General features: G+C 37.2%; 1 protein-coding gene across 6 annotated transcripts in view; it reads right to left on the bottom strand.

The window, feature by feature from the left end:
- Nucleotides 1-3,121: 3,121 nt before the first annotated feature.
- LOC137657944 (uncharacterized) overlaps nucleotides 3,122-12,041 on the bottom strand; it is a 201,223-nt gene continuing 192,303 nt past the window's right edge. For all 6 annotated transcript variants that reach the window (XM_068392657.1, XM_068392660.1, XM_068392658.1 and 3 more), the window contains one exon: nucleotides 3,122-5,085. In XM_068392657.1, coding sequence (XP_068248758.1) covers nucleotides 4,995-5,085 — 91 coding nt within the window. In that variant the 3' untranslated portion in view covers nucleotides 3,122-4,994. The remainder of the gene's footprint in view (nucleotides 5,086-12,041) is intronic.

The raw sequence follows: 12,041 nt of genomic DNA, 5'->3' as shown, positions 1-12,041 counted from the left end.
ACCTGGATGACTGGCTGGTCTGCAACAAAGTTGGAATGTCTTCTGACAGCTCAAGAAGTTATGAAATTCCTAGTCTCTGGGCTTTCAAATCAACCTCGAGAAGTCTAGGCTGCCTCTGGCTCAGGAATTCCAGTGGCTAGGACTTCACTGGAATCTAAAGTCACACTTCATCTCTCTACCGCAAGGCAAGAGAAAGGAAATCGCAAACTCTGTCATGTGACTACTTCGTTCAAGAGTACTCACCAGGCAGCAACAGTTAAGTCTTGGGTTCACTGCAGTTTGCTGCTGTGCCCGACCGATCTCAATCTTAAAAGCAAGACTCAAAGATGCCAACAGAGTCTGAAGAAGAAAGGCATCAAATGCTAAGAGAGATCTTCGCCACAAAATCCCGGTCATACTGCGAAAGCAGCTCAAGCCATGGTCCACTGCCAGAGTTTATTGACACACGTCCCTCTGCAGTAGCCTCCTCCTTCCGTGACAATTCACACGGACGTCTCTGAACAAGGTTGGGGGACACTCCCCTCCAAGAAAGTACAGGGTTGGTGGTCAATTACATTTTGGAAATTTCACAACACTATTTTGGAAGTTATGGCAGTGTTTCCGACTTTGAATAGACTGAACCCAAGGACGAAATCAAGCAGGAAATTAGTCATCGAAAACAGGACGATAGTCCACTGTGTCAACAGACAGGGCTCCAGGTCTTCTCAGATCAACCATGTGATTCTAGCCATCCCCACATAAACAATGTGGAGGAATTGGCATCTCTCAGCAGTCCAACTCTAAGGGGTTCGCAATGTGACGGTGGACGCCCTGTCAGGATCCAAGCCTCTGAAAACAGAATTGTCTCTGGATGCAAAATTATTCTGTTTCATTCTAGAGCAAGTACCAGAACTGCAAATCGATCTCTTTGCGACAAGCTTCAACAGCAAGCTTCCCCAGTATATAGCACCAAACTTATATCCGGAAGCAACAGGTACGAATGCGATATCCTTGGATTAGAACCAGTGGCCTCATATCTACCTATTTCCACAATTCAACATCCAAATGAAAGTCCTGAACAAACTGTGGACTTTCAGGAGAACTGCAGTTCTAGTAGCTCCCAAGTGTCCCAAGAGTAATTGGTATCTTCTTGTTCTGGAAATCAAACCTCTCCAGGTCCCTCTACCATCGCAAGTGCTGTCCAAGGATGTTCAACAGAAGATTGTCTTCGCTTCCTCTTGGATAACGAAAACCCTTCACCATGATTTTCTCGCCCTAGCGGCTCAAAGAAAGTTCGGAGTTGCGAGGGAGAGGTTTGACTTCATAGAAGAGTACAAGTCCAACACCACGAAACGACAATATTTGTCTTCCCAGAATAAATGGGTTGTACTCATGAAGTCATCAACCTCTTCTATTTCTATGGCCTTCTGTATTTCTTTCTTTATCTCATTTCATGATCAAAGTCTGGCCTCTACAACAACTGTATTGCTTCATGTAAGTCGGCACTAACTAGACCAATTGGTTATGCTTTTGATATTGAACTCAATAGGGAGCTGTTCAATAAGATCCCGAAGGCTTGTGCCAAACTGACACCTAATGCTCCTCTCAAGGCTATTTCATGGTCGTTGGATAGTCCTGCACTTTGCCTCTTCGATAGATAACACCTCTACCTCTCTGAGGAATCTTACTCATAAGTCTATCTTTTTGCTAGCTATGGCTTCTGGTGCTAGAGTCAGTGAGATTGTAGCCCTTTCAAGGCCAACTTTTTAAAGGGGAAACGACAGGAACTAATCTTTCTCTGAAATAGCTAAGGTCCAAACTCACCTATTTCATCAGATAGCATACCATCAGGTCATTACCATAGAAAATTTGCCTCTTCCTTATTTTTTTTCCAATTATTATTATCATTATTATCATCATTAATTGCTAAGCTACAACCCTAGTTGGAAAAGTAGGATGCTATAAGCCCAGGAGCCCAACAGGGAAAATAGCCCAGCGAGGAAAGGAAACAATGAAAAACATATTTTAAGATCAGTAACATTAAAACAAATATTTCCTAAATAAACTATAAAAACTTTAACAAAACATGAGGAAGAGAAATTAGATAGAATAGTGTGCCCGAGTGTACCCTCAAGCAAGAGAACTCTAACCCAAGACAGTGGAAGACCATGGTACAGAGGCTGTGGCACTATCCAAGACTAGAGAACAATGGTTTGATTTTGGAGATTCCTTCTCCTAGAAGAGCTGCTTGCCATGGCTAAAGAGTCTCTTCTACCCTTACCAAGAGGAAAATAGCCACTGAACAATTATATTGCAGTAGTTAACCCCTTAGGTGAAGAAGAATTGTTTGGTAATCTCAGTGTTGTCAGGTGTATGAGGACAGAGCAGAATCTGTAAAGAATATGCCAGACTATTCGGTGTATGTGTAGGCAAAGGGAAAGTGAACCGTAACCAGAGAGAAGATTCCAATGTTGTACTGTCTGCCCAGTCAAAGGACCCCATAACACTCTAGCGGTAGTATCTTAACAGGTGGATAGTGCCCTGGCCAACCTACTATGTCCCTTGTCCTTTGCAGGCTTACAGGCTTACTCAGGATGGAAATCTTCAAGACTGTTCTTTAAACATTACTTACGTTAGTAGGAAGAGATTAAACATTTTGAAGTGGCTGCTGATAATGTGATTAAACCAGCTTCTTAAGTGTTGTGCATGGACTTTTATGGACTGTATAGTTGGGGCTTCTCAGTCTACATTGTGCAAGGGGATTAACATTCTTTTCAATGTACTATTTAATTTGTAGATAGTTAGAGGTTTAAAGGCCATTCATGGATGGCAGAGACAAGGGACAGTGACATTGCCCTATCAAGCAGGACAGTGCCCTAGAGACTGACCATATTACATATGATCAGCACCCAAGCCCCCTCTCCATCCAAGCTAGGATCACGGAGGGCCAGGCAATGGCTGCTGATGACTCATGTATTCAGTGGTTGGCAAGTTTATAAAGCTGCTCAAATATGTCCACTTTGTATCTAAAATGTTCAAAGATTAATAATTAATTATCAAATTACAAAGGCATATACATATTCATTTTCTTTATTTAATTCCACTTACATTCAAAAGAGGAGCCGCAAAATAAAACACCTCATAATGTTGTTAGTCTTATATTAAACTGTACATATCTATACTGCAAAATTCGTACAAATCATTACAAACCATCCTCTTTTAGGAAGTATAATGAAAAATTAAAACTGTGAATGGCTTTGATGAGGTTTACTAATGATGAGAAGAGAATCTACAGAGAATATATGAATCAAAACAAATAAATAACACATTAAATGGATGAAATTTTTTTTTACAAAAAACAGTTCCTTGAAACACACCAGGGATGATGATATTTACTATTAGATTGATATTCATTAAAAAGTAGGCTGAACTATTTGACTTATGCATTGTTCTACTAATAAAGCTATTTTTCATAAATTAATGTAATAAGTGCTTGTGGTGACATACAAATATGAATATCAGAAACATGCATCATGGTCTTGCAAAAGATAACATTTCTGATGCATAAGTATCTATTGTAATACAATACAGATAAATTATTGCATATATAAGGTTATCAAAGACTAAGCTGAAATTTGAGCAAGAGTCATCACCTCTGGTAGGGTGTACCGAGAAAAAGGGTTGGGCTATCTCCACTCTTCCAAGGCAGAAGATCTGGGAAGCATGCAATAAGAGGTAGCTGTGGTAATTTGATGCAATGTCTTTATCAATTGGCATTCTTTCATACTACTATGTACTTTATGTATTCTTTGACATACCACAGACAATACCCAGAGGTAATTCTTCGCTTCAGAATAAAGGGAAGAGCTTCCAAGTGTTGTGAATAAAACTATCAGTGAAAAATTCTATGACATAACAATAACATGAAACTAAAAAAAAAATTACACCTTATTCCTTGGGTAAAAAACAAATTGTTATATCAAACTCTGTAAAACTCTTCTTAAAATGATATAAAAAACACATTCAGCAAAAGATTTCCTGTACATTTATTAATCTTAATGTTTCACACAATAAATTCAACCCAAGGATAAGGTATTATGAAAAAAAATTGGTTTGAAAAAGGAATACAGGAACTGTAGATTTGTAATATACAGTACACAAATAGACCTAAGAAAAAAAACAGGTGATCCAATTATGTCATTTATACTCTTGACGTATTTCAAAAGAATATAAAGAATATTGAAAATATCCAGAGTAATATATTATGCAAGTTATACTATCTAATGTCACAAAACCACTATTTTCTTCTGAATACCATTATTGTTAGATGTGTAACATATTGTGCCAATTTGCTTTCTACCATAAAACAAAGTCAAACTATCAAGAGTAATTATCAAATGGAAAATTAGAAGCATTCAGTATACTATATATATGTATGTATATATATACATATTATATATATATATATATATATATATATATATATATATATATATATATATATATATATATATATATATATATTTATATTTATATTTATATTATATAGAGAGGAATATAAGTACTGTTGGATAGATATGTAAATTCAACATCCGGGTCACCTGCTTTTCAGAGAAGGAATACAGTATACTTATAGGATGCTGGAAAGTAGCAAGAACACATTGGGAATGTCACTGTTTAGTGATACATATACAGTATATCCATACTATACTGTACATATAAATGTATATATAAAAGAAAAAACTACTAAAACACTTTAAAAAACTTTTTTTCCATGTAAGCACCATTCATAGGACACTTTGATGAAGCATTTCATTTACTATACATATATACATCTGTTTAAAGCTTTATCTATTCTCCAGGCAATAAAATCACCATCAATCAATGGATCACTCACAAACAAGTTGGTTCTCATATGTAGCATAATTACAGCATAATTTGATAATTTACTCTTCACACAATAAAATATTATATTATTATCAAAGTAAACCCTCAGCTATACTAAGCACAAACTATCACGCAAAAGATTCCTTATTAGAGGCATCATCAAGGTCTTCACTTATTGCAGACATAGCTTCACTGCACGGTGAATGAGGGAGTTCCAGTCTGTAAAGAGAAAATATTCAAGGGTTATTATTATAAATTTGAATAAGTTTTGTTTTAATTTCAATTACCAAGGAAATATACTATGGTATATTTCAAATTTAATAATTTTCTTATATTTTCTCCCATTTAACATACTTGTTATTAATTGGCAGAAATAAAAATAAAACTATCACCTTCTCTAGTATATTATTATTTAAAAATACAATAACCTTTTCAATATCTATCTATCTATCTATCTATCTATCTATCTATATATATATATATATATATATATATATATATATATATATATATATATATATATATATATATATATATATAATAAAATGTGTATATACTGTGTATATACAGTATTATCATTATAATTATTATTATTATTATTATTATTATTACTATTATCATTATTATTATTATTATCATTACTACCTAAGCTACAACCCTAGGTGTAAAAGCAGGATGATATAAGCCTAAGGGCTTCAACAAAGAAGACTAGCCCAGTGAGAAAAGGAAATAAGGAAATAAATAAACTACAAAACAATTAATGAGCAACTGAAATACAATATTTTAAGAACAGTAACAACATTAAAATAGATCTTTAATATCAAAATTATAAAAAAAGACTTATGCAAGCCTGTTCAACATAAAAATATTCACTGCAAATTTGAACATTAGAAGTATTAGGATTAACTGCATACCTAGTATTATGAGCTGGATTGTACTGTCTGAGAAGATCTGAATGCAAAACATGGTCAGAATTATGAAAAATCTTATGCAACATGCATAACGAAGTAATTGAACGATGGTGCCTGATATTAATAACTAGATCAGGAATAAGAAATTTAAGGGATTTTGACGTGGGAAAAATCTATTTTTGGGTGAGATAGCCATGTCATCCTGATGGAAGTTCCTTCTGGCAACTTCTACAGTACAATATTTCTGCAATTGATATTACAAGAGAATTACCCCCGGAAACGACTATTCGAAGATATCGTGTATTATAAAGGACATATTCTAAGATAACCATAGATATCTGCACTCCAAACAGACCTTACCCAGTCTAATCCACTAAGGGTAAGGATAAGTAAGGAGCTGCTACACCTCCTATCACTTCAAGTGCCCTTATAGGTTCCTGCTTCTCATTCCACGTCGCAGCTGAGCTACTGTGAAATAGAGGCCTCCAACGAACAAAGGGGCGGGGAAAAGTAGGACATAACAGGTGGGCCATCAGGACGACATGGCTATCTCACCCAAAAATAGATTTTTCCTACGTCAAAATCCCCTTTTTGGGCTCGAGCCATGTCGTCCTGATGGATGTGTACCAGAGAATTATTTATACTCGGTGTGAGGCTTCTCCATGGAAAAAACCTGCCATAAATGGGGGCTCACCACTTATGTGATGAAGTATAATCATAAATTTCTACCTTAAAAAGAATCCAAAATGAACTTGCTTTGGAAAATATGGTAGTGTTTAAGAGGAAGGATCTATGACCCTCTATCTACCATCCCTTAGGTGAAGAACACTCCCTGTATCAGTTGTGAAGAACACATTACCAAAATCATGAGCGTAGTGAGTAATCGTTGAAGAATTATTACTCATACTTAAATAGATTCTTAATGTGCAGCGTTGGGAGAAATTGACTATAGTATGCTAAGTTTAATTTTACTAGCAATAAAATTATCCAACATTTTATCATTTTCATTAGACCATCTATTTGAGAAAATTTTAATACAGTATATATGAACAGCATTGTGATCTACCAGTGTACCCCAAAATATATTCCCGATAAAATTCTTTACCTAAGTAACCATGAGGGGAGACAAGAAGATATATCCCTGAACTCCTGAAGAGGGAGATTTCAAGATAAAGAATATTGCGGTATATGGCTAAATGCAAAATACAGTGTCAAGCCCAACCAAAGAAACTGAATTATATTAAACTCAGTTCTAAAATAGGAACAGTATGCTCGCGTATGTACACTTATTAAATTCAGAGAAACCAAATTGAATCCTAAATTTCAAAATATTTGAAATTTTTTAATGTAGATCATGAAGCAAAAACCGACAGTTTACTTATTAAAGAAAATAAGCTGGTCGAATGCCCAAGGACGCACTTGAGGGCTACGTCGTTGCAGCAGGTTTTAAAACATTACCTGCTGCCACCACAAAATGATGAACTTCCTCCAATTGCTTCATATAATGCTCGAAGAATACCCTAGTGGACTTCCAACCAGGATAAGCCTGTAAAGCTTCGAATGACATATACTGAAAGGAGTTCAGAGATAATTCCATTTTCCTAGGGTCATGATCCAACGGCATGCTAGCTGGGTCTGCTCTTCAAAGGAAATAAGCCAATATTGCCCTCAGTTGTTTCAAAGACAACTCTGAACCGATCGTCTCACCTCTAAAGAATTGGCCCATTTTAACCTTCTTTGTCCTGTCCCGATATACATTGGACACGGGGTGAGATCACTTTCGAGGGGACCTATTGTTCATGGTCCCCAATGTTTAGATGGTAGCTTATCTTAGTGAAAAAGGTAGGATCAGGGTATAAATTAACTTCACCATTGTCTGTAAAGTTTATGTGACCCTCATCTCTAGAGAGAGCCAAAACTCCATTACCCAGAGCATTAGAAGCCATAGCGAATAGAAAAATCACTCTTTGAGATAATACTCGGAAAGACATTATTTGATCGTCAGTTTCCAAAGCTAGTTATAAAACTTTATCCAATAACTAGGAGATTGGCCTGGGCAGAACTGTTGGTCTCAACCTGGCACAAACTTTCGGAATTGTGGCGAAGAGGACAGTTGAAATCTATGTCAAAAGCATATAAAATGGGTCCAGCTAGGGACGACTTGTATAACGCAATCGTGGAGGATGCTAAATCTTTCGCATGTAAGTCGTTCAGAAAGCCTAAACAAAATTCCATAGATTTAAAAGATGGATTTTTATCTTCCACATATCGAACCCAATTCTTCCACGACATTTCATACTGATTCAAAGTAGTGGAAGTTCTATAATTTTCTGCTAATGCCAATTTGTCCAGTTGAATTATGAAATCTTTTTACCCAGAGCTAATGGGAAAAAATCATGAGATAAAGGGCATTCGATTATTAGGATGAAGCGAAAACAGTTTCCCTCTGTACTTCTTGAGACAGGCTCGGGCTGGGTAGAGGTACCAGCCTGGAGTTCATCATGTCACCGAAGGATACCAGTTGCTCGTCGGCCAAAGAGGAGCAACCAGGGTTGATGTCCACCTGAACGATCAGAACTCGTCTAACACCTTCAAGAGAAGATTGAAGGGTAGGAATACATTAATCTTCTCCCAATGATTCCAATTCATGTATAACACATCCATGCCTATCACCTCTAGAACTACATATGGTGCCACATAATTGGGAAGTGTCTTGTTGAGGCTCGTTGCAAACAGGTCCACTTGAAGACCTGGGACTACCTCCTGCATGAAAGGAAATGATTCATCTAGAGACCATTCTGTCTCTAGTGGATGTGTTCGAGATAGAGTGTCTGCCATCTCATTCCGGATTCCGTGAGGTGAGATGCAGACAGAAATCATCTCTTCCTCTGAGCCAATGAAAAAATGGCAACCATTACATGGTTTATTTGGGAAGATCTTGACCCTTGCCTGTCGATGCAATGAATTATTACTCTGCTGTCTAATACAAGACGGGAATGAATGTTGTTTTGTAAATGCAGACTTTGCAGGGATAAGAAGACTGCCATGGTCTCCAGAATATTGAAGTGGAATTGCCTGAAATTCTGGGACCAACAACCTTGCACTTTCTTGAGGGGAGCATGACACCCCCCCAACTGTCCAGTGAGGCGTCCGTAGGTAGAAACACTGTAGGAGGAGGAAAGTGCATCGGAACCGTCTTGGAAAGACTTCTGGCATGTGACCACCAACGAAGTTGCCGTTGAAGCAACTCCAGGGTCATCTTCTGATGATTACGGGGAGCTGTGGAAGCTCCTTTCCTCTAAACCCTGCTTGCATCTACAAGTTTGACCTTGAGGAGAAGGTTCGTTATAGAAACGTACTGAAATGAGCCCAGAACCTTTCCTGACAACGTCTGGTGGTCTTTCTCAAGTAGATGAAAGACCGAACTGACCGGGCTACTTCCTTCCTCTTGGCAGCAGGAATAGAGAGGGCATGAGTCTTCAGATTCCAACGAATCCCTAACCACAGGAACCCTTGATCCAGGTTCAGCCTTGACTTCTGGAAGTTTATTTGGAATCCTATATGTTGGAGGAATCTTACCACGTGATATGTTGCTTCCGTGCATTCCCTTGCTGAGGGAGCTCGAATGGCATAGCTTTGAATATATAAGCCTTTCTCTCTAGTCTGAAATCAAGGTAGGGGGAGAAGCGTCGACCTATCAGAAGATGCCAATAAGTGTCGGTAGGATCTATAGAGACGGTGTAAAGTTAATTTGCTATCAAAACTTAAACCTAAAATTTTTAAAATCATAGAGATAGGGAAAAAAAACATTATTACTGCTGAAATCCGTAGGTTGAGGAGCCACTGTCCTTGACCTACTTACAATCATACTTTCAGTTTTGTTAGGGTTCAACTCCATGCCCTATAATTTGCACCATGCACTAATTTTATCCTATTTCAATTAAGGGATTCAGCAACCCCAGATCTAGATTCAGGAGATGACTTTGATGCAAAGAGAGTAACAGTATCCTATTCCTATACTTACTATGGGGCCCAACAATGACAGCTCTTTGTGAGTAATAGATTACTTAAAAATCAAATAATGATGCTAATAAAAGAACCCCCCACTCCTAGCTGTTTGAGTTTGAAAATAAGTGCCTTCTGATTATCAAACTCAAAGGCAGCAACTAAAATCAAGGCCAATCATACAAACTTCTTGACAACAATCAAGGGATTTTTGTAGAGTATTGGGGATTGTAAGAAGGACGTCCCATGCTTCAAGGCCTTTACAAAAGCCAAATTGCAAACCTATTTAGGTGGTTTAACAAGATGTTAAAAAACTTTAGATAACATGGGAGTTATGGAAATTGGGCAGTAATCAGCTGGACCTGAGCTGCCACAAACACATTTACATAATGGAGTAACATTACTAATTCTCAAACAAGTACTAAAAGAACCTGTTCTTGCTAACTTTAAATAAAATAACAGATAAATTAAGAGTTAAGAAATCTGCAATCTTCATAAAAACAAGGAAAATATACCATTTGGGTCAAAAATTCCAAAAGCATCAAGACCCATGAAAAGAGCTTTAATTTCACAAGACCAAAAAACTATACTATTTAGTTTAGCCTCAGGAAAACAGAAATGGGGAATATCAGGTTTCTCATTACTCTCCTTACTATTAAGCACAATATCCAAAAGGGTTGCCTTTTCGTTTGGCCAATGAGTGACAAAGCCATCTGGTTTAAGGAAAGGTGGAACTGTTGTCTACACCTTGGAGTGCAGGTTTAAGGGTAGCCCAAAACTTATGTTCCTAGGTTGTACCAGGAAGGATTTTATAATGGTAAAATTGTATTCCTTTTCAGTTGAAATAAACTCTGAGCAAAAGCTCTCAGGTGTGCAAGCACGGATCCAGCAAGGTCAAAAAGATGGGTTGGGGGGGGGGGGGGGGGGTTTACACAACATGACCAAAGCACCTGAGTACGTAATTTTAAGCTATTCTTATGTTTTTGAAACTATTTTCACGTTATAATTGAATATTATAAGGCGAAAATGCTTTATGCAATAACATCTCAATGAAATATATAAAACATATCAGCAGTAATCTTCACATTTACTTCTAGCACATGACCATTTATTCCTGGGATACATCATCATACCTCATCAGCTGGCTACATTTGAGTTATATTTGTGTAATTATTAGAGTGCCTGCATCCTTTCGTTCAACTATCAACCAACAGCAATTCTTGCCACGTCGAATTGTAACTAGTCTTTCCACTTCTTCCAACTTGATTCATATAAACAATCTTTTTATTTCCAGGTTATATATAAAGAATTTTTACCTCTTGAGAGAGAGAGAGAGAGAGAGAGAGAGAGAGAGAGAGAGAGAGAGAGAGAGAGAGAGAGAGAGTGTTACAAGAAATTACAAGGATTTTGGATGTCTCAAAGACTTTTTAGTCCATCCACAAAGACTCCATTTGTACTTTGGTAGAGTGATTTAGTTTAACCATTTAGAGAGTTCTTATGATCTTGTCTAACTTACTCTTGAACTCGTTTACCGTGTTACTGTTTACTACATCTGCTGAAGTCTATTCCAAGTATTTGCTATTTTGTATGTAAAGAAATGGCCACACTGAGTGGTGTTGTATCTTTTCAATTCCAGTTTGTATCCGTTACCTCTGGCCTGATTTGTGCTAAGCGTGAATAGATTGTTGTAATCTACATTTGTTATTCCTTTAAGAATTTTGAATGCCTCTATTAACTTCCCCTTAGTCTTCAAGTTTACAAATCAAATAAGTTCTAACGTTCCATCTTCCGTCTATACCCAAATTGCCTTAGTGTTGGAAACTATTTGTGTGACCATAGCTTGCACTGCTTCCAGTCTATCTATATACTTCTGAATACTTGGAGTCCAGAATTGGACTCCGTATTCTAGATGGGGCTTACTAGTGATGTGAACAGTTGTAGTAGAGTGTCTTTGCTTCTGTATTTGAATTGTCTCTTTATGTAGCCTATTAGTTACTGTGCTTTCTTTTCAGCTTTTAGGTTCTGTTGGTGATCTTCAAATACTTGCTGATAATAATACCGAAATCTTCCTCCTGGTCCACACTTTCTATTCCATCACCCAGCAGTGAGTAATCTGATTGTGGGTTGCTATAATCTATGTGCATGACTTAACATTTTCCACAGTTGAAAGGCACTTGCCATTTTCTGGACCATTCTCCTAGCTTCATTAGATCCTCTCTTAAGGCTTCTATGTCTTCTAAGTTCACAGCATTTATACCC

This window comes from Palaemon carinicauda, chromosome 18 (genome assembly GCF_036898095.1).
Source record: "Palaemon carinicauda isolate YSFRI2023 chromosome 18, ASM3689809v2, whole genome shotgun sequence".
In the NCBI taxonomy this organism is placed as follows: domain Eukaryota; kingdom Metazoa; phylum Arthropoda; class Malacostraca; order Decapoda; family Palaemonidae; genus Palaemon; species Palaemon carinicauda.
This window is presented reverse-complemented; position numbering and strand designations above follow the sequence as displayed.